This window comes from Chiloscyllium plagiosum, unplaced genomic scaffold, assembly GCF_037043375.1.
Source record: "Chiloscyllium plagiosum isolate Xiang-an unplaced genomic scaffold, Cpla_swu_hap1 HiC_scaffold_10, whole genome shotgun sequence".
NCBI classification, from domain to species: Eukaryota; Metazoa; Chordata; class Chondrichthyes; order Orectolobiformes; family Hemiscylliidae; genus Chiloscyllium; species Chiloscyllium plagiosum.
Genome location: NW_028270148.1, coordinates 43,749,117 through 43,773,775, shown reverse-complemented (window position 1 = coordinate 43,773,775; position 24,659 = coordinate 43,749,117). Strand labels below are relative to the sequence as shown.

General features: G+C 42.2%; 1 protein-coding gene across 5 annotated transcripts in view; it reads right to left on the bottom strand.

Annotated features, from left to right (window-relative positions):
* Nucleotides 1-24,659, bottom strand: part of LOC122552794 (synaptotagmin-14) — a 229,584-nt gene that overhangs the window by 77,615 nt on the left and 127,310 nt on the right. For all 5 annotated transcript variants that reach the window (XM_043695732.2, XM_043695733.2, XM_087991305.1 and 2 more), the window contains one exon: nt 14,937-15,214. In XM_043695732.2, the coding sequence (XP_043551667.1) occupies nt 14,937-15,214 (278 nt within the window). The remainder of the gene's footprint in view (nt 1-14,936; nt 15,215-24,659) is intronic.

Genomic DNA, 24,659 nt, shown 5'->3' with positions numbered 1-24,659 from the left:
CATTTCCATCTCTGATCTCCAGCATCTGCAGACCTCACTTTCTCCTCAGAGGTTTTATATCGCCAATCTCTGGTCGTGGTCGTCACCAACGGGGTGAAGTCTGGGAATTTTTTAGGATTGGTAGGGGTAGTCGGCAAGGCTGCCCCCTCTGACTGCTGTTGTTTACGTTGGTGATAGAGCCACTGGCAGAAGCCATTCGTCAGAACGTCCACATAACCGCTCTGGAAGTGGGTTCGAAGGCACACAAGATTACACTGTATGCGGATGATGTCCTTCTGTTTTTATCGAACCGATGACCTCTGTCCTCATTTGATACAATGTATCAATTCATTTGGGGCTATTTCAGGATATAAGATTAACTTTGCAAAATCGGAGGCTTTGCCTTTGAGGAACCTTAAGGATGTCCCAGAAGTTCCCTTTTAAGTGGTCACGGGCAGGGTTCCGATACCTAGGCATTTTTATTACTCCCAAGTTTGATCTGTTATTTCGGACTAACTTTGCTCACTTGCTCACCAATATTAGGCAAGATCTCCAGAGATGGGAAGCTCTTCCAATTTCATGGCTGGGCCGAATATCTCTCATTAAGATGAATGTTCTTCCTCGTTTGCTTTATCCCATGCATATGCTCCCTATAATGTTTCCTTGGTCAACGCTGCGGAAGCTTATGGGGTGGTTTGGTTCCTTTGTCTGGCATTGTGGGCGGCCCCTCATCAAACTTACTAAATTGCAGTTGCCTCATGGAGGGGGAAGAGTTGATTTCCCAGACATCAGGAGGTATCAATTGAGTTCCCTGCTCTCCTTTATCTGCGATTGGGTAGGTAACGATCCAAACTCAATATGGGTGGATATCGAGGCCTCCCAGGCAAAGTGCCCTCTTATTAACCTGTTGTTCATGGATAAGATGAGGACAGTTATGGACCATTGCCAGAACCCCACTGTCATTAGTACAGTCAAAGCATGGAGGGCGATACGTCAGAGTGAGTGTTGTTTATCCAAGACTTCGCCACTTACACCTATAGTTGGCATGCCAGGGTTCTGACTAGGGATGATGGACTCAGAGTTCAAACTATGGGCAGCGAGAGGAGTTTCTAGTTTGGGAGATCTTTTTCTGTGCTGTACATCTCTATGACTCTATAAGTGCTATGAGGTTATGACTGGTTCTATGTGCTGCTTTCAAAAAGTTCCACCTGAGGAATTTCTTCTGTCAGAGGTTATAAATCTTTATAATTCATTTCAGCAGAAAGAATTGGAGATTGAAGTCATTTGGACAGATTTTTGATTTAAAGGGGAGTCAAGTGTTGGGGTGAGAGTTTCGTTAGCTCATTTGGCTGGATAGCTGCTTGCGACACAGAGTGAGACCAATAGCATGGGTTAACTGCCTGCACGTCTGAGGTTACCATGAAGAACACTTCTTCTCAACCTGTCCCCTTGCCTGAGGTGGTGACCCTCAGGTTAAACCACTACCAGTTGTCTCTCACCAATGAGACAGGTAGGTTTGGTCTGGTAGGTTTAGGTTGACTTTGGCTGTCATTGGGTGTGGGAGTTGGGAACAAAAGTGGAATTGAGGCATCAGACAAGCCACCATCTTTTCATGTGGCATACAAACCTGAGTGCAAAATGGCATACTTCTGTTTCTCTCTTTTACATTTCCATGTTCTTACACATCTAAACACAGATGTGAGAATAGCTTCACTGTAATTATATCCAGAAATAATCAAAAGACTGCTGCCATATGATGAAAATAGTAACTTTGGATAGAGGCTCATATGATCATATGCCAGATACAGTAATAATATAATATATAATGGAAGCAATAGGACAGTTAGGTGCAAGTTCATGAGTTCAGTGAAGATTATTAAGAGAGAGAGGGTATCTGAAAAACAGGCAGGCATAGCGGGTGCCCATGACTCTCCGCAGATTCACTGGCACCTCCCCACCTGTTCCTCCACGTGGCTGCCTCATGCTCCCACAAGGAGGTTGAGCAGTTCATCAACTTTACCAACGTCTTCCACCTCGACCTCAAATTCACCTGGACAGCATCAGTGACATCCCTCCCCTTCCTGGACCCCTCCATCACTATCTCTGGCGACCGACTAACTACAGACATATACCACAAGCCTACTGACTCCCAAAGCTACGTAGACTACACCTCCTCTCACCCCACCTCCTGTAAAAACGCCATCCTTTATTCCCAATTCCTCTGCCTCTGCCACATCTATTCCCAGGGTGTCCAATTCCACCTCAGAAAGTTCCAGTTGGCCTCCTTCTTTCACGATCGCAAATTCCCTTCCCACGTGGTTGATGATGCCTTCCAGCATATATCCTCCACTTCACGCGCCACAGCCCTTGAACACCACCCCTCCCAACGCAACAAGGAGAACCCTCTGGTCCTCACCTTCCACCCCACCAATCTCCGCATACAATGCACCATCCTCTGCCACTTGCGCCACCTCCAAACGGACCCCACCACCAGATATATATTTCCCTCACCACCCCTATCAGCATTGCGAAAAGACCATTCTCTCCACGATTCTCTCTTCAGGTCCACACCACCCCCCCACACCCCACTCCTGACACCTTTCCCTGCCACCGCAGGAAATGCAAAACCTGAGCCCACACCACTTCCCTCACCTCCATCCACAGCCCCAAGGGATCCTTCCACATCCGTCAGAATTCACCTGTATCTCTACCAATGTCATCTACTGCATCCGTTGCACCTGGTGCAGTCTCCTCTACATTGGGGAGACAGGACGCCTTCTTGTAGATTGTTTCAGAGAATATCTCTGGGACACCCGCACCCACAAATCCCACCACCCCATGGCTGAACACTTGAACTTCCGCTCCTACTCTGTCAAGGACATGCAGGTCCTGGGTATCCTCCTCCGTCAAACCGTTACCACCTGACGCCTGGAGGAGGAACGCCTCATTTTCTGCCTTGGGACACTGAAACCACACGGGGTAAATGTGGATTTCAACAGTTTCCACATTTCCCCTCCCCCACATTACCCCAGTCCAACCCGGCACTGCCCTCCAGACCCCTCCATGATTTCCCCCTCTGACCTATCACCTCCTCCCTCCCCTTCATCCACCTACCACTTTCCCAGCTACCTCCCCCATTTATCTCTAAGCCCCGACCCACAAGTCTCATTCCTGATGAAGGGCTTATGCCAGAAACATCAATTTTCCTGCTCCTCAGATGCTCCTGACCTGCTGTGCTTTTCCAGCACCACAGTCTCGACGAAGATTATTAAAAGTATCATTTATTATAATTGATAGTGCTGCAAAATCTGGACAACATCCAAGTTTGGACTGACAAGTGGCGAGTAACATTCATGACACACATGTGCCAGGCAACAACCATCTCCAAAAAGAGAAAATCTAACCATCATCCCTTGGCACTCAGTGACATCACAATCACTGAATCCTCCACTATCAATTGCCATCAATTGCAAACTGAACTGGACTAGCCTTAAAGTACTGTATCTACTATAGCAGGTCAGAGCTAGCAATCTTGAAACCAATAACTCACTGCCTGACTCCCCAAAGCTTTCTATCCATCATCTACAAGATACTATTCAGGTGTGTGTGAGACGGAACACCAGCTACCCGCAAAAAGCTTGACACCATCCAGGGCAAACCAGCCCATTTGACTGGTACTGCATTCATGAACATTCACTCCCTCCACCACCACATGTGCCATTGACAAGATACATTGCAGAAATTCTCTAATTCCCTTTAGATAACACCTTTCAAACACATAACCAGTATTATCTAGAAAGACAAGGGCAGCAGACAAATGGGAACATCACCATCAGCAAGTTCCGCTCCAAGCACACACCATCTTCACTTGGAAATATATTGTAATTTCTGCAGGGAAAATATTTGCCAATGATTGCACAATGTTTGCAACTCCGAGATACTGAAACAGTCCACATTCAAATGCAATAATGTTGGATAATATCCAGGCTTGGGCTAACAAATGACAAGTAGCATTCATGCCACACAAATGCTAGGCAATGGCCATCTCCAATAAGAGACAATCTAAGCATTGTCCCTTGACATTCAATCACAGAATCCCTCACTATGAACATTCTGGGGATTACCATTGACCAGAAGCTTACCTGGGCTCGCCATATAAATATAGTGGTTATAAAAGTAGGTCAGAGGCTAGGAATACTGCAGCGAGTAACTTATCTCCTCACTCCCAAATCCTGTCCAACATCAGCAAAGCACAAATTAGGAGGGCATAGTGGATCCACCTAATGCACATGGACTGCAGTGGCTCAAGAACATAGCTGACCACCACCTTCTCAAGGGCAGCTAGGGACAGGCAGCAAATAGTGGCCAGCCAGTGATCCCCATGCCCCAAGAGTAAATTTTAACAAACCTTATGACCCCTTCTTACTGCTTCAGCAACCAATAAATATGTGAACTGAAAACTCCTCAGAGACACTTTTACTTCACCCCTGAAAATTTAGTGGAAATGCAGCAGAAACCCATTCACCTGTAAAACCAAGGGACAGAATTTTCCCAGCTTTGGAATGGTAGGAGGAATGGTGAGTTAGTTAATAAAATACGGTGAGAATAAAATGAGCTTCTTGATACTGAGGAAAAATAAGTTGTATTTCCACCTAAGGTTTTATAGGAAGATGAAAATCTAGCAATTGAGCAACAACAGATTTATTTGCTTGTATTAACAGCTCAATATTATGTCATCTCGCCTTACTTATGCACAATATGTTACTTTCACAGGCAGGGTACAGAAATTAGACTGCTACAATTCCTGACATAAAGGTCTGAGCAGACACCTGGTGTTGCAGCTCATGACTTGCTCCTTGTGGAGTCAGTCTTTGTCAGCATTAGTCATCAACTCAGGGCATGCTTCATGGCCAGCAACTTCTTGCACCCATGCACCAATGTTGGCATCAGACATGCACCAACTTCACCAACACCATCATAGCACACATCTGATTCACGTATTATTCATTTTGGAATTCATGGTAACTTTCATTGCAAAGATGCTGATTGGCCACTTTGCATGCAGGGACAGGCACAAATCTGGCCCATTCTGGATTAGTGGTGCTGGAAGAGCACAGCAGTTCAGGCAGCATCCAAGGAGCAACGAAATCGACGTTTCGGGCAAAAGCCTTTCATCAGGAATAAAGGCAGAGAGCCTGAAGCGTGGAGAGACAAGCTAGAGGAGGGTGGGGGTGGGGAGAAAGTAGCATAGAGTACAATAGGTGAGTGGCGGACCACCGGCACCACTCCCCACCTCTTCCTCTGCTACACTGATGACTGCATTGGCGCCACCTCGTGCTCCCGCGAGGAGGCTGAGCAATTCATCAACTTCACCAACACATTCCACCCTGACCTTAAATTGACATGGACCATCTCTGATACCTCCCTCCCCTTCCTGGACCTCTTCATCTCCATTAATGATGACCGACTTAACACTAATATTTTTTACAAACCCACCGACTCCCACAGCTACCTGGATTACACCTCTTCCCACCCTACCTCTTGCAAAAATGCCATCCCGTATTCCCAATTCCTCCGCCTCCGCCGTGTCTGCTCCCAGAAGGACCAGTTCCACCACAGAACACACTAGATGGCCTCCTTCTTTAGAGACCGCAATTTCTCTTACCACGTGGTTTAAGATGCCCTCCATCGCATCTCGTCCACATCCCGCACCTCCGCCCTCAGATCCCACCCCTCCAACCGTAACAAGGACAGAATGCCCCTGGTGCTCACCTTCCACCCTACCAACCTTCGCATAAACTAAATCATCCGCCGACATTTCCGCCACCTCCAAAAAGACCCCACCAATAGGGATATATTTCTCTCCCCACCCCTTTCCACCTTCTACAAAGACCGTTCCCTCTGTGACTACCTGGTCAGGTCCACGCCCCCCAACAACCCACCCTCCCATCCTGGCACCTTCCCTGCCACCGCAGGAACTGTAAAACCTGCACCCACACCTCCTCCCTCACCTCTATCCAAGGCCCTAAAGGAGCCTTCCGCATCCAATAAAGTTTTACCTGCACATCCACTAATATCATTTATTGTATCCGTTGCTCCCAATGCAGTCTCCTCTACACTGGGGAGACTGGGTGCCTCCTAGCAGCGCGCTTTAGGGAACATCTCCGGGACACCCGCACCAATCAACCACACTGCCTCATGGCCCAACATTTCAACTCCCCCTCCCACTCTGCCGAGGACATGGAGGTCCTGGGCCTCCTTCACCGCCGCTCCCTCACCACCAGACGCCTGGAGGAAGAAGGCCTCATCTTCCGCCTCGGAACACTTCAACCCCAGGGCATATATATGGACTTCAACAGTTTCCTCATTTCCCCTTCCACCACCTCACCCTAGTTCCAAACTTCCAGCTCAGCACTGTCCCCATGACTTGTCCGGACTTGTCCTCCCTCCCTATCTCCTTTTCCACCTATCCACTCCACCCTCTCCTCCCTGACCTATCACCTTCATCTCCTCTCCCACTCACCTATTGTACTCTATGCTACTTTCTCCCCACCCCCACCCTCCTCTAGCTTATCTCTCCACGCTTCAGGCTCTCTGCCTTTATTCCTGATGAAGGGCTTTTGCCCGAAACATCGATTTCGCTGCTCCTTGGATGCTGCCTGAACTGCTGTGCTCTTCCAGCACCACTAATCCAGAATCTGGTTTCCAGCATCTGCAGTCATTGTTTTTACCTCACAAATCTGGCCCATTACAGCAGCGGGAGCATCACAGCGCTTTTAGTTTGCTCTCTTGTCCTCACTTACCTTATGCCTACTTGGACACTCATAGCACCTTTGCCTTACCTTTTTGCCCAAAGCTGCATCTTTTATACCTTACAGGCTTACAGTACTTGTGTTTTACCTTGCCTTTACTGCAGACACAAAACCAGGCAGCTTGCCAGGTTGTAATTGGTTAAGGGGATGGACGTATTGCTGCACGACACCATGCTATGTGAATGTTGAACTTGGTAGTACATGCCAGCAACTTACATGGCAAACAAATTGAATTTGGTTCAACCAAATGATCATGTCTCAAGGTATAAAGGGAATAGTTCTCAGTCACATCAAAGGGAACTATTGTCTGTCAGGTGGTTCAGCTGCAGTCAGTCAAAGACATTGTCTGATCTCAGTCCAGGAGTTTGGCCATGGTCTGTTGTCAACTTGGGGTGTGTTGGGTCAGGGGTTCCATATCATTACAATCTGGGGAGGGGGGGCCACAGTTGATTCTGCAGGTCCAGTGCAACCAGTCTGAGGTTTAGCAGTACGTCAACCAGAGAACTCCACAGAGATCAGTCAAGGGTCACACATGCTAGGCAATGACCATCTTCAACAAGAGAGAGACTCTCACCGTTAATATCGTATTAACTAGAAACTGAAATGAACTAGCTATATAGGTACTTGAATAAATGCAAAATACTGCAGATGCTGGAAATCTGAAACAAACTGAGAGAACGCTGGAGAAACTCAGCAGTTCGGAAGTAGTCATTCTGGACCTAAAATGTTAACTCTATTTTTCTCTCAACAGATGCTGTCAGATCTGCTGAATTTCCCCAGCATTCTCTATATTTGAGTGTACAAGTACTGTGGTGATAAGAGGAGGTCAGATATTTGGGATTTTGCAGCTAATAATTCACCTCCTGACTTTCCAAAGCTTGTCCATTATCTACAAGACGTATGTCAATAATGCCCACTTGCCGGATGAGTGCAGTTCCAACAACACTGAGATATACAGCTGGCTTGATTTACCTTCACAAACATTCACTCCCACCACCACCACCAACACCAGTAGCAGCAATGCATACCATCTACAAGAAGAACTGGAGAAGTTCACCAAGACTCTTTATTCAGCAACCTCCAAACCCACTACCATCTAGAAGTACAAGGGCAGCAGATATGTAGGAACATCACTACTTGCTCATTCCCCTCCAAGTCACACAGCATCCATACTTGGAGCTAAATAGTCATTTCTTCAGTGTTACTGGGTTAAATTCAGGGAACTCACTCCCTAACAGCATTGGACTTCAGTGGCACAATAAAGCAGCTCACAACCATTTTCTCAAGGGTAACTAAGGATGTGCAGAATAGATATTGGTGCAGCCAGCAAGGCCCACATTTCGTGAATAAAATAAAAAGAAATCTCAACACCTAAGGAAGGGAGAGAATAGAGGAGTGCAGTTGGAGTTTAATCTAGATACATTTGAGGAGCTACATTTTGGAAGGGCAAATCTGGACGGGTCTTACACACTTAACGATAAGGGAGTGTTGCCAAACAAAGGAACCTTGGAGTGCAGGTTCATAGATCATTGCAAGTGCAGTCGCAGGTAGACAGGATGATGAACAAGGCATTTTGTATGCTTACCTTTATTAGTCAGTGCATTGAATATAAGAATTGGGAAGACATGTTGTGGTTGTACAGGACATTGGTTAGGTCACTTTTGTAATTCTGCATTCAGTTATACAGTCATAGAGATGTACAACACGGAAACAGACCCTTCAGTCCATGCTGACCAGATATACCAATCTAGTTTTACCTGCCAGCACCTGGCCCATATCCCTCCAAACCCCTCCTATTCATATCCAGGTGCCTTTTAAATATTGCAATTGTACTAACCTCCACCACTTCCTCTGGCAACTCATTCCATACACATACCACCCTCTGCATGAAAATGTTGCCCCTTAGGTCTCTTTTATGTCTTTCCCCTCTCACCCTAAACCTATGCCCTCTAGTTCTGGACTCCCCCACCTCAGGGAAAAGACTTTGTCTATTTATCCTATCCATGCCCCTCATGGTTTTATAAACCTCTGTAAGGTCACCCCTCAGCCTCCGACGCTCCAAGGAAAACAGCCCTAGCCTATTCAACTTCTCTCTATAGCTCAAATCCACCAACCCTGGCAACATCCTTGTAAATCTTTTCTGAACCCTTCCAAGTTTCACAACATCTTTCTGATAGGAAGGAGACCAGAATTGCACACAATATTTCAACAGTAGCCTAACCAATGTCCTGTACAGCTGCAACATGACCTCCCAACACCTCTACTCAATACTCTGACCAATAAAGGAAAGCATATCAAAAACCTTCTTCACTATCCTATCTATCTGCGACTCCACTTTCAAGGAGCTATGAACCTGCACTCCCAGGTCTCTTTGTTCAGCAATACTCCCTAGGACTTTACCATTAAGTGTATAAGTCCTGCTAAGATTTGCTTTCCCAAAATGCAGCACTTCATATTTACCTAAATAAAACTCCATCTGCCACTTCTCAGCCCATTGGCCTATCTGATCAAGATCACATTGTAATCTGAGGTAACCTTCTTCACTGTCCACTACACCTCCAATTTTGGCGTCATCTGCAAACTTACTAACTATACCTCTTATGATCACATCCAAATCATTTATATAAATGATGAAAAGTAATGGATTCAGCACCGATCCTTGTGGCACTCCACTGATCACAGGCTTCCAGTCTGAAAAACAACCCTCCAGCTCCATCCTCTGTCTTCTACCTTTGAGCCAGTTCTGTATCCAAATGGCTAGTTCTCCCTGTATTCCATAAGAGCTAACCTTGCTAACCAGTCTCCCATGGGGAACCTTGTTGTATGCCTTACTGAAGTCCATATAGATCACATCTACCACTCTGCCCTCATCAATCCTCTTTGTTACTTCTTCAAAAGATTCAATGAATTTTGTGAGACATGATTTCCCATGCACAAAGCTATGTTGACTATCTGATCAGGTCCTGGGGATTTATCCACTTTTATGCGTTTCAAGACATCCAGCACTTCCTCCTTTGTAATATGGACATTTTTCAAGATGTCACTATCCATCTCCCTACATTCTATATCTTCCATGTCATTTTCTACAGTAATTACTGATGCAAAATACTCATTTAGTATGTCCTCCATCTCCTGCAGCTCCACACAAAGGCCGTCCTGCTGATCTTTGAGGGGCCCTATTCTCTCCTTAGTTACCCTTTTTGTCCTTAATGTATTCGTACGAACCCTTTGGATTCTCCATATCTCATGTCCCTTTTTGCCCTCCTGATTTCTCTCTTAAGTATACAATTCTGGTCTCCCTGCTATAGGAAAGATGTTCTGAAACTTGGAAGGGTTCAGAAAAGATTTAAAGGCTGGTCCCAGGGTTGGAGGGTTTGAGCTAAAGGGAGAAGCTGAATAGGCTTGTGCTATTTGTTCTGGAATGTCGGAGGCTGAAGAGTGATTTTATACAAGTTGATAAAATTATGAAGGGCATGGATAGGGTGACTAGTCAAGATCTTTTTCCTGGGGTGGGGGAATCCAGAACTAGTCAGCATAGGTTTAAGGTGAGAGGGGAAAGATTTAAAAGGTACCTTTGTGCCATCTTTTTCACACAGAGGGTGGTGCGTGTATGGAATGAACTGCTAGAGGAAGTGGTAGAGGCTTGTACAATTACAACATTTAAAGGGCACCTAGATAGGTATATGAATAGGAAGGATTTTAAGGGATATGGGCCAAATGCTGGTAAATGCGAATAGATTAAATTAGGATATCTGGTTGAATCGAATGTCTGTTTCCATGCTGTACGTCTCAATGATTCTAATACAGAATTGGACATTATGAATTACAGCATCAATGGTTACTATCAGCCTGGCTTCAATGGAGGGGTAGAGCATCATAATGGCTGGCAGAATGATGATGTAGATCTGGAGTTCAGGAAGTAAAGAGGGGAAATAAAGACTCACATGAAATAGTTCACAGGGAATGTGTGAAAACTCAAATCTGAATCATTTAACAGAGATTGCAAGGACGAAAGAAACATTAAGGCCAGGGTATCACCACGATTGACAAGTTCAGTCTGTGAGGGGATCAACCCCAGTTCAATGAAGAATGAAGAAGGACATGCCAGCAGTAGCACCAGGCATATCTAAAAACAATGTATTGATCTGCTGACACTAGAAAACAGGTCTACATGCTGCCAAACAGTGTAAGTAGTAAGTGGTTGACAAATCTAAGTGACTCCATACCAACAAATCAGATTTAAGCACTGCAGTTCTGCCACATCTAGGTTTGAATGGTGGTACATAATTAAATGACTCACTATAGCAGCTTCTCCACAAACATCGCCATCCTCAGTAATGGGGATGCCCAGCACAACAGTGCAAAATATAAGACTAAAGCATTTGTTACAGTCTTCATGCAGAGTGCCAAGTGTTTGATCCACTTAGGCCTCCTTCAAAGGTCAGCCTTCAGCCAATTTGATTGACCCTGTTTGATACCAAGAAATGGCTGAAGGTACTGTATACTGCAAACGCTATGGACCCATACAACATTCTGGCAATATACTGAAGATTTGTGTTCTGGAACATGGCACAATCCTTGCCAAGCTGTTCCAGTAAAGCTTCAACATGGCATTTTTTAAAAGATTCATTCACAGAATGAGGGTGTCACTAGCTAGGTCAGCATTTACTGCCCATCCTTAATTGCTGAGAGGGCAGTTAAAAGTCAATCACATTGCTGTGAGCCTGCAGTTCCATGTACACCATACCAGGTAAGGATGTCAGTTTCCTTCCCTTAGGGACATTAATGAACCGGATGAATTTGCCAACAATCAACAATGGATTAATGGTCATCATTAGACTCCAAATTTCAGATTTTTAAAAAATTCAATTAGAATTCCAAGGTCTGCCATGGTGGGATTTGAACTCAGGTCCCCAGATAATACCACCAGGCCATCACTTCCCCTGGCATTGACCTGACCATGTGGAAAATTGCCCGGGTATGTCCTGTATGGAAGGAATAGGAAAAATCTAATCTGGCCAATTACTGCCCCATCAGTCTACTCTTGGTCATCAGTAAAGTGATGGAAGGTGTCATCAAATATGTCTTCAAGCAGCTCTTGCTTCACAATAACCTGCTTATTGATGCTCAATTTGGCTATTGCCAGGGCCACTCAGCTCCGAGTATGGACAACAGAGCTGAATTCCAAAGGTGTAGTGACAATAACTTCTCTTGATATCAAGGCCACATTTGACCACGTGTGACATCATGGAACTTTAGTAAATCTGGAGTCAATAGGAATCGGGGGACAAACTTCATATCTGGTACAAACGAAGATGGTTGTTGTTGGACGTCAGTCATCTCAAATCCAGGACATCTCTGCAGGAGTTCTTCAGGGTAGTCTTCAGGAGGCTCAACCAGCTACAGCTACGTCATAAATTACCTCTATCATGAGGTCAGAAGTGGGGTGTTTGCTGCAAAATGTTCAGCATCATTTGAGACTCCTCGGATACTAAAGCAGACAATGCCCAAAATGTAACATGGGAGCACCTTCACCAGCAAGTTTCTCTTCAAATCACACATCATTCTGATTTGGAAATATATCACCATTCCTTCAGTGCTGCTGGATCAACATCTTGTAACTTCCTCCCTAATGGCATTGTGGATGTACATACAGCAAGTGGATTGCACTGGCTCAAGAGACATTTCAACTCTGCTTTCTCAAGGGCAAGTAGGGATACACAATAAATGTTTGTCCAGCCAGTGAGGCCCATATCCCCATGAGTGAATAAAAGAACTATGTCAAAGATTCATTTACAGGCATGCCATTGCCATCCCCATCATAGACTTCAAAGTCCCACCGTATCAAGTACTGTCATTTGTGTGTGATGAGAATGCAAATTGCTCCTATCACTAAGAATCTATTTTGTTTCTGATATTCCCCACACAGCTTCACTGCAACGATGACCAATGAACACTGCTACAGCAGGTATTATCAGATGCAAAGAAATAGACAAAGAATAGATGCTTCAGCGAGCCCAGCACAAGCAGCAACCTCCAGCAGCTGTTGAACAGCCTGCACATGAAAATGTTGCAGATGGAAGTCCCCACAGAATGCTGAGATGGTGCAGTATTTCCTCCAAATGAGCGAGGTACAGTACCACCACTGATTGAGAATGTTCTGGAACACCATCACAGAACTGCGCCATCTACTGAAACAGGACATGTGATCTGAAGGAGTGGGTGGCCATCCTACCCCAATGGCCATCAGTTGACAGCTGCACCATTTTTTAATGCAACTGGCTGCTTCCAAAGATCTATTGAGAACCTGTGCAAGTGTCTCAGTACTCAACCTACAAATAGATCAAAGTTGTTACCAATGTAACTGTGCAAGATCGCACCACTTCCCATTTCCAGTGATGATGCAACTGCTACAGACTGAGCAATAGGCTTCCCTCAAGTGCAAGCAATTTAACTGTACACAAGTCACATTGAGGATGTCACATCATAACACATCTATAGGAAATGGTTTCACTTGGTAAGTGTACAAGTCATCTTTAATCATCAACTCCACGTCTTAGAGGCCTGCCCAGTTACCCTGGAATCTGTCATGATACTTATATATTTGATAACTCTCAGGTTCCTGTTTTACTTAAACGGGCGAGATGTTTTAGAAGGATGGCTGGTGGGGCATTATAGCTATCCTCTGCAACTTATGACAGATAACTCTGTTATACATCCCACTGACTGAGGCAGAGTGTAGATCCAATACTGCTTATTCTTCCACCACAGCCTTTGGAAAGGACCATCATTCTTTTGAAGATCAGATTGTGATGATTGGATCATTTTGGAATCTGGAGAGAAAGGGCAGGCTTGCAGTACATTCCAGACGAATGTGCCACATAATCTTTCAATACTGTGCTCTGCGTATCCGGAGCAGGCAAACAGGATAATGGATCCTGAAAAGCTGGGACAGCGACATTATTCTTCCGTGGAGAAAGATGAGGACATTAAGAGGGAGGAACATTGCCTACACATGTTAAAGATATGCACTTTCATACACAACAAGCCAGGCAGGACTTAAAAGACACCTCATTCCAATCTGATTTGGGTGAAATCATCATTTATTGATTGTGAATTTGTTGTTTTTAAAAGGTGAGCAGCACCTGTTTAATCCCAGTAACAAATGCATTTTTTTTGTTTGTGTCCCCTTCTCTTATCCTGTTATTTAATATAATTTAATGTTAACAATGATTTGATGGCTTTACCACATGCGATGCTCCCACATTAAACAATGGCAAGATGTTAAGCTATGCTGGGCCCTATAGCCCTGCAGACAGGTTCCAACATGGTGTGTTGCTAAGGACAGATAGCCTCTGTCGCTACATTTTCTTGGCTGCACTTACAATGAGAATTGATCAGGGAGCACGTAATATATAGTTAGACAATAGATTTACAAATGTGACCTTGTATTTCCAATGAAGTGTCACTCATATCCCCAATGTGCTTTTAGGTGATTGGCAGTGATTGACCTAGTGCACGTCTGAGCTTTAAATATGGCACTGGCAGCACAAATCCCAGAAAGACTGGCAGTGGCAAATACGTCCACCACTGGTGAGCAAACAATAGAAGTTTGGTGTTTACCCAATGAGGTGATCATGGAAAACTGCGAGATAAACCCACTACAGCTCATGGAGAAACACCTTCCATGAAATTCTCCAAAACTGACACTTAGTCAATTCTCAGTAAAATTCAGTCTTGTGTTTCTGTTGCATTTACAGTAGAACAACATGGCAGAGTAGAAGCATTTTCAAAAAAAATGTTGTTCGTTATTTCAATCGAAAGATAATTTTGAACATTTCTGTGAAATTCTTGCTTAGTTATTTAAATCAGTGGGTGAAGGGTATTGGTTGCTACCTGAGCTAAATCTCTTTAAAAATTGAAAATGCATGAGGAGATTAAATTTATAAAGAAATAGACAGAAAGACATTACAGATGGTGTGAAATGTAAAAATTTGCTTAATTTGAAGATGGATGAACACATGCAAAAGAACAGTATGAGGTCTTTAAATCTGTTTGCAAATCATTGCATTTCCCGGAGTTATGATGGGTACCTGAAGCAAAACATTATTCAATAAATCAGGAGGATACCTCCATTTCTATTACCTCTGGACTGAGGATGGCAGTGCTGTCGCTGGGAACATCTTCCTCATATCCTTTGTGATGGTAGCTCTCTGTCTCATGGCCTACACTTCCCTCGCTAGGGCACTTACTGTATGAACAACGTGGACTGTTGCAATCTGCACTGGAATGAGAGAGTTCACACTTGTCATCCAGTTCTGATGGTGTGTAGGAGAGATGTGGTGATCCGTTGTCATCCTGATAGGGGGGTGGTTGAAGTTCATCAAGTGGGGGTGTCCTCCTCATCCTCTGAATACAGTGTTCTAGTTAGAATATAACATCATAAATTTATAAGAAAAAAATACTGTTACAAGTTACATGTTTTACATTGCTATAATAACTGATAGAATGGGATGTTACTAACCAAGTAATTAGTTGACACCCATTTTAATTTACAGAAATATTGATATGGATACTAACAACTTCAGTTGCACAGGAGTTGGTGAAGCACAGGATAGGGAAGGGGGATTGGGTTTATGAGACAGAGTTTAAGAGAAGAAACCCAGCCATTCAGGTCTCCATGCATGCTATGGAATTTTAACTTAAAGCACAAGTCCTCTGGCCCTGGCAGGTTTCCTGCCTGAAAGTGAGTTTGCTTGGCTTCCAGTCAGCTGGAAAGTACACTTAAGGAAGACCCCAGGGGCACAGTCTCATACATAACCGCAGAGGGAATGAACAGTCCAATAACCAACTCTGGTCCTGGAGGCATGTGTATGGGTGGTGTATCTGATAGGCAGGAACTTGGAGAGGTGGGGGAGCAAGAAAGAGAGTGCTCCTATTCCTCCTGGCCCACATGCAGAGCTGTGAAGGCACTCACCTTCTTCCTGTTGCTGTCCACTCCTTGCTGCAGCTGTAAAGCTTCCTGAAGCCTGTGAAACCTGGTCATCCAAGGTTAAACTGCACAGCAGATTAAATTTGAGGCTGTGAGACCTATTAATGTATTTAAAATGCTAATCTTCCTCCTGGAAATTGATTACCTACATGTTCCTTGTCCCACCTTTGGAAAGTCTGGAAGTCAATAATTGGAATTGGCTCATAATGTTCCCAATTTCATCCTCACCTATCCTTAATCCATTTGCTCAACCATGTTAAAACTCTAAATGCTTCAGAACATTTCATTTTGTGACTTTTTAAATGCAAAATCATTTTGAATCTGTTATAGTTAATCTCTAACAATTCTTCTGTATTTCAGCAATGGTAAAACTTGAACAAATTGGATTTTTTGCCAATTCTATAATTAGTTGGCTGGGGCACCCACTTAATTGGCATGAAGGTAGGTTTCCTAACTAATAACAACTGTAGGTGGGTTCGTAAAAGTGAAAGGCCAATCAGATTTTAAATAAAAGAATAGATAAAGCAGCCAGGCCACCATTAGTGGAGGGAGAATCCCTATACTTGGCAGCCAGCACACATATCTAAGTGGGCTAGGAGGCTCAGGCTGGCACAAGGCAGCTGAACTGTTCCACTATGCTAAGAAACTGGAAGGTAGTTAGAATATCCCAGTCAGTCTCTTTTAACAATCATTAACAGGGCTTTCAATTAGCCTAAATTGGGTATGTGTTTCATTAAGAAACCACCACATCGGTCAGCACCTATATTTTCAGGTCCTGGCCACCACTGTTCCCAATCTTGGCAGCATCCAAAACTTTGTCCCATTGGTCCAATTCATTCCATACTATCTAAGTTGTTATGTGCAATTGCAGTAACTTCTTAGTTTGCAAAATTGGCTATATTTCATGGTGTAAAGTAATCCATAACCTTTATGTAAATTAAGAACAACAGCAGCCTACAATGTTGAGCTCTGAGACATCTAACTTGGTAGTTTACGCACTCCAACATAACTCTCAACGTGTAATCATTTCCTACCCTACTGCTGGTTTCTTATCCACTCCAAGGGCCCTAAATCCCTGTAGCTATGACTTTAAATGAACAGCATTTTGTGTGAAGATTTATCAAAAACTCTTAACCCAATACTGAGGGACACAGATGGAGAATAGCCAGTAGGCTAGCTGCTGGAACATTTCTAAGTCCATGGTGTTCTAAAATGAGACTCTTAAACTGAACACAACAAAAAAAAATTAGAAGACAATGCTGATTTGCCCACGCCTTATTGTACATATTTGTCAACTGTCTTTTTTTTTGTTTTCTTTAAATTTAAAGTATTGTGCTTTACATTTTCACCAAATAAGTAAACAGACTTTAATCACAGGCACGTAGCAGTTGGAACAAGCAGTTGGTAGAATGAATGATGAAATTCAAAATGGTTACAGTGAGTAACTGCATAAGCATTTTACAATACTGTATTACTGTATCTCACTGAAAGATTTTGGGAAAGAAAATATTGTTTTATTTCTCACAAGTAATAATGAGACATTATTGCCACAAATCATTATTTCCAGTATATTAGAGAAAGGATATGATGCACGAGAGAGGGTATAGAGATTTCCAAGGACTAGAAAACTTTAGCTAGACAGAAAAAATGGATAGGCTGATGCTGACAGGAAGCTGAGGGGTCAAGATAAAGTCGATTGGAGGGATCTATTGCACTTATCAGAAAGGTCAGGTGCTTTCATTTCAAGTGATTGGGAGAGGGGTTAGATGGAATTGAAAATTTTGTTAAGGGGTCTGGAGCTATTGCCATTTAGATGATTGAGTAGAGATTCTCATCATACTTAATAACTACTTGGATACATTTGAAGAGTCGTGACCTACAGGATTAGGGAGCAAGAGCTGGAAATAATACTCTGTTCGGCAGCTGTTATTACGCCAGTATGGACACAGTCAACTGTCCCTTCTGTACCTTTGAGTTCTAGAAATAAATTGGATTTGCAAATTTATATGAACCTTATTCTGATTTCTTCCATAATTCTGCTTATTCTTATCTGAAAACAATTATAGCAGAAAACCTATACTAGCATTCACTTCTCACATTGTAAGTTCAGGTCTTCCATCTTCCCATTTTGATATCTGATCCTAAGGTAGCAGAATGCTTTCAGGCTGAATGATTCCATTTAGCCTTCTAGACAAAGCTCACTTACTTTTCACCAGCCTTATTTCCTTCCCTCATCTTGACTGATAAGCCTTCTGTACCTAATCCTTGAGACTACCTGTCTATCCCACTTCCAGGTGGTGACTAATGTTGAGGACTTCTTCTGATTTGCTACCCCCTTGTTTCATGTACCTACTAGCAATTGTTAAGCCTCAGAACTACTGCCTGAGGCTTTATACACGTCTACATCAGAACCTCTGACCTGTCTATCTTTCATATTTGTTGCAACCTTATTGAGCAATTCAAATATTTTTCTGCACTCCTGTCTGAAAACTTCCTAAACTAGCATCAAAAGCTGATAACAAAAAAAAATTAAAAATGCTTAATCTAATAGATGATACACATATATCATCTATTAGCTCTCTTTAATAGATAAAATCTTTTTTATAGCTCTCTGTTTTTAAACACTTTTTTTTCCAATTGCTTTTCAAATTATGCAGGTGGCACAAAGTAATATAGCACTGGGAGATAATATAAATAATTCGAAGGACAACAATAAAGTCATTACAGATCATACATTGAAAGTACAGGTCTCTTTTGGTGCAGTGGTGATATGCATACATCTGGGCAAGAAAGTGCAAGTCCCATCTGCTCTGGATGTATGTCATAAAATGTCTGACCAGATTGATCAAAAAATAATTATAAAAGTGGGTCTGGTGTACATTCATGGATGCATTACACATTATTTTCACAAACCTGAGGCAAAGTTTATCACGTTGACATCTAGAAACCCCAACACAAACATCCATACAATAATTGAAATAATGTCAACAATTATAATAGAAAATCATATTTATTAACTGATTCATTGTTATAACTGCAGCTAATTCTGACTAAAAAGTAAGAAATGCACAATCTAAAAGTATGGTAAAAAAAAAACAAAAAAAATCTCCAGATGAAACTCAACCAACGAATAAAGGAAACAATCAATTCTAAAGGACTGGAAGATTTACCTTTAGCGTTTAGAAAATGGTGAAATAAACAAATGTTTTAAGTACTACCTTTTTTTAAAACAGTAATTGAAATTTATGCTTTAAAATAGAATTTAAAATACATATTTTTGCAATGTTTAACTATATCCACTGAAGTATACTTTATGTTTTTAAAAAGCCTGTTCTTCAGCTTGATATTTTTGCACAGAGCTATGACTGTTAACTGAAGGCAGATATTACTGTCTGACAATATGTAGCAAGCATAATTTCCTAACAGCATTTAGCCACCTGCATTGATGAAACATCTGTCATCAACTTTCAACAACATTTATTTGGTTGCTTAAAAAAATTATTTGAAGAAAATCTAGAGGACAAATTGCAAAAGTTTTCTTTGAGCAAAGGTTTTGTAAAAAAAAAACTAAATGAGTTGTCTGTATGTGTAAAAGAAAGAGAAAAACATACAAGACTATTTTAAAATAGCCCATTTCTGTTTACATATGTCATAGCTTTGGTTAATGTTCCAAAATATAAGTAGTCTAATATTTATTTCTCAGTGGAAAAATCAATTATGCCCTTAACAGTTTCTAATTTTAACTCCTGGCAGGAAGCTGGCAAGAACAGACAGCAATTCCATCCAGGGGTCTTGGCCAGAATGCCACCAGTAAAATGTTCACTGATTTTAGTGAAAAGCAGCTACTGGCTAGTGGGCTTTGGGAGTGCTCATGATCAGTGTTGCGGAAGATGTCTGCTGGCACCAACAAAATGCTGTCAGCAGAAAGATAAGTCAGTGGGTGATTGGTGTTGGAATGGTCTCATAGTTGAAAGACAAGCGAGAAAGATCAGAGTTCCAAATACTTCTTGTAATCCACCAGGTATGATTAGGAAAAGGACTTCAACTCATTTAGAGGTTCCTGCTTTCCTTCCAACTGTTTCTCCCAGCAGCATCATTGCTGCAGAAATCCCTATCATGAAACCCCTGGAAGTGAATTTATGAGTGCTGGAAAATTACAGCGTAGTAAACTTCTGGCTCACACACAATCACAAATTTTGGGAGGAACTATATCTGCAGAATTAATTGTAATTTATCACATCCATACATAGGAGCAGCATGTATCAAATTTACCTCCAAGATCGATGCCTGAAACTCAAATTCAATGAGCTGTATTCATACGGCTATGGACCTGATTTCTTACCCCAATTGCAAAGCTCCACATCACTGGTGAAGTCATAAGTATTTTACCCCTTCAAACCTATCCTAGAATTTACTGACCCAGTTGAAGAAGAAGAATCTATAGCAATGTACAGAAATAGTGGCTATCTGGCTAGGGCACTGAACTAGCAACTCAGTGATTGTCAGCTTAAATCTCACTATAGCGAGGTATGAAATTGGATTCTGTAAATATGATCATTTTCCAGCTAGTATCCACCAGCTAGAAAAAATGTGGTTAAAGTGTTACTGCGTTATTGTAAAGATCCAAACTGATCCCCTCTTTTCTACAAGTAAGGAAAGTGATACCAGTCCAACACTGTGCAGTTGACTCAATGCCTTTAGAGTGACTGGGAGTGACCAGTAACAAATAGCTTTGCAATGTTACCCATGTCCCACGTACAATTTATTTTTTAATATCCAGCCACTGCAGAATGTTAGTTCAAAATTACAGCCTGTTTTGGATGAATCAAGTGAAATGTTAGTATAGCATTTTCTGTCTAAGACCTGATCAAAATTTGGCAACGATGCAACATAATGGAGGGGCTCTTCCAATTTCTGTAAGCTTCAATGCTGAGTTGTCCATCAAGGATGGAGCCAAAGGGAAGGGTGTAGAGATCAAGATAGCAGCAGGCTGCAGCAATTTTGTGAAGTCACAAGAAAGGTTCCAAATCTTCCTTGCTCCTCAGAAACGTAACATGTAAAGCCAATCCTTTTAAGGATTGTGGGTCAGGCAGATCAAGACGTGGACAGTGCATATGCAACACAAGTTGCTTATTTGCACAAGATTTTTAATCAGACACTTACAGCTATCATTAGGATCCATAATTGCGTATGCAAGGGGGTGCCCTGCACACTCAGAAGTAATGGGCTTCCAATTAGAAAATGAAGCTGGTGCAATTCAGAAAGAAAATTGAACAAATTGAAAATGGGGACCCTCTTGGAGTGTCCCTGCCACTGGCCAGAGAAGCCTGGGTTCAGGTCCCACCTGCCCCAGAGGTTGATTAGAAAAAAAGTTAAATAAAACAAAAATAAAAATTGAAAATGGAAATTCCAAAGTCAATTCCCTGTTATTTAGCTTACTCCACAAAAAAATGCCCACCTCACTTCCCTATATAGTTCAAAAGCATTTATCAGGTTTTAATAAACTAATGGACTATTTGTAACAAACGAATGGATATACAATCAATCAAATATATACATATGCCTGCTGTGTATAACATCCCTTAGCTGTAACTCTCTTATATTTACCACACGTTAATATGGCATACATTATAGTTCTAAAATGGCAAGAAAAAAAGTTAAAGCATCTTGTCAGTAACATAGCACCTACTATGAAACATTAGTTGTTTCACTCTTAGAGACTATTAAGCAGGCAGCTGTATGCAGATTTATAACAACCGAGGATGTATTGTAGAAAAGACTAAAGACAGCTTTTGTTTCCCTTACAAAATCTTTTAGTCCCTCCTTGAGCGAAAGCTCTCCAAAGCAATGCTTTGCAAAGGCAGTGAAAAATATTACAAGCATTCTATGTCTGAGTCTACCAACCACGCGGTTCACGACATCAATCCATGAGCCAGTGTGTATTTTAGTGGAAACATAACTTGTTGATCCTAAGATACAAAGTTTCCACGAATAAGATCAAGGTTAACGTTAAACTTGTAAGGAGGTTCACTATTGGTCTACCCAATTTCAGGGTTAATAGCAAGCAAATTGAAATTATAAACAGTCAAAAGTAACAAAATGCTAAATTTTTATTACATATTCCATGGGATGTTACTTAGCTCAGTTGGCTAGGTCTCTAAAGTTAGATGCAGAATGATGTGCTAGTTCGTGGAAATCTGTTTCTTTATTTGTCTCATGTTTGCAAAATGGTGTCTTTTAAGAAATAACCAACTGTCTCTATTTAATTGAAAAAGATGTTTATGGTCATTTGTAACTATGGCTAATTATATACATACAGAAAAACATCAAGGAGAGGTTTAGATTAAGTGGAGAGGCTATGCAGGAAATAGGTAGCATTAAGGGTTGTATTGAATGCATAGGTTAGGAAAACAGTTATTAACTACATAGAATACATAGTACAGAAAACTGCCAGCCTGTCCAACTAGTTCCTACTGTTGCTTACGCTCTATACAGGTCTCTTCTCAGTCTATCTGTTTCAGCTCTGTCTTTTAGAATATCTTACAATTCTATTTGCTCTCATGTAGTAATGCAGTTTTGATTTGGAAGTATTTAAATTTCCTCAATTACTTCCGGTAGACATGTATTCATCATTCTGAAAGAAAAGTGGCGTTAGCCCCCCCTTGGTTCTATTCGCAACTATTTTATATTTATGGACCTGGGTTTTGGATTCTCCTCTTCTCACCAATCTACCTATCTCAGATGCATCTAAGCATGACAATATTGGTAGGAGAAACCATTGCACAGTCCTTGTGCAGATGTATTTCTGTCTTCACTTTGCAGATATTTTCCATCACGTTGTGTAACACTACCATGTGCTGAATGGGATCAATTTCAAGTGGATCCAGTGATTCAAAACTGGGCATCCATGAATGCTTTGGACGATAGGTGCAGCAAAATTGTATTCAAACAGTCTACAACCTCGTGGCTTGGCATATCTCCTACTCTACCATTACCATCAAGGCGTTGGATCAATCCTGCCTCAATGAAGAGAGGAGACCATATGAGGGGAGCACCAGGCGTACCTAGAAATGAGTTGTCAAACCAGCCAAGCTACAAAATTGGACTTTTTGCATGCCAAACAGAAAAGCAGTAAGTGATAGATAGGACTATCTAATTCCACGCAATGGGTCAGATTTAAGCTCTGCAGTCCTATCACATAGTTATGAATAACAGTGGACAATCAGAAACATAACAATGGGAAAAGGCTCCTCAAACTTCCCCATCCTCATTGGTGTGGGAGCTCAGCACATAAGTGCAAATCACTAGACAATCTTCAGCCAGAAGTGTTGTGTGGCTAATTTAGTTTGACATCAAGAACCAACTAAAGGAACTGGCTATTGCAAAGGTTATGACCCTGACAATATTCTGGCAATACAGGTATATTACTAAAGACTTTCCTCTATAATTAGCTGTGCACTAGTCAAGCTGTTCCAGTAAAGTTACAACACTGGCATCTGCCAGGCAATGTGATAAATAGCCAAGCTATGTACTGTTAATAAAAGACATGTCAAATCAAACTCAGCAAATTACCACCCCATCAGTTTACTCTCGATCATCTGCAAAATAATGAATGTTGTTGTTGATAGTACTTTCAAGTGACTCAGTAATAATCTGCTCACTGACACTCAGTTTGGATCCTACTAGGGGCACTCATCTCCTGACCTCAAATACAACCTTAATCCAAACATGGCCAAAAGAGCTGATCTCCGGAGGTGAGGTGAGAGTGTCTGCCCTTGACATCGGTGCAGCACAGGACTGAGTATCGCACCAAGGAGCCACAGCAAAACTGGGGTCTATAGACATCAGGGGTAAATTCTCCTTTGGTTAGTCATGCTAAGTGCAAAGTAAAATGGTTGTAGAGTTGGAGGTGATTCATTTCAATCCTGCGACCTCACTTCAGGGGTTTCTTAAGGTCGTGCCCTATGCCCAACCTTCTTCAGCAGTTTCATCAACAACCTTCCTTTCATCATAATGTCAGCAGTAGGGATGGCCACTGGTGCACAGTATTCAGCACTGTTTGCCACTTATTTTACTCTGTGTCCATATGCAGCAAGACATGGATATCACTAGCATTATCAGCATTGAAACCCCCATAACAACTTTTTTGTGGGTTAGCACTGACTAGAAGAATTGGATCAGCCTCTTGAACAATGTGGCTATGAAAGCAGGTCAGATGCTAGGAATTCTGAGGTGAGTAAAATACCTTTGACTCCTAAAATCTTGTCCACCATCTACTAGACAAATGTCATGGAATGTTCTCCACTGACCTGGAAAGGTGCAGTTCTAAGAACACATAAGACACTCAACACCATTTAGGCAAAAGCAAACCCCTTGACTGGCATCCCATTCTTCACCTTTAGCTTCCTTCAGCAGCAATGAATAATGACAGCAGTGCGCGCAATCTATAAATTTTGGTGCAGCAACTCGCTAAAGTTCCTTTGCCAGCACCTTCCAGACATGCAAGTCCTCCACCGGTAAATTCCTCTCCAAGCCATAAACTGTTCATTTCTGGTACCAATTTTGTGTTCCTTCCTTGTTACTGGGTCAAAATCCAGAAAATCATTCCTGTGTACCTACGTGGACTGCAGTGGTTCCATGATGGCAGTTCACCAGTGCCCTCTCAAGGACAATTAGTGATGGGTAATAAATGCTGATCTAGTCAGCAATGACCACATCTTGCAAATGAAAATGAAAAGTTTCAGTGCTTTTATGACCTTTTTGCAGAATGGAGACCATTGATAAACAAAATTCTAAATGTAGCCTGATTAGGGTGCTACAGAAGTTTAATATAACTTCACTACTTTTGAATTCTGTTTCCAGAAATAAATGCAAGC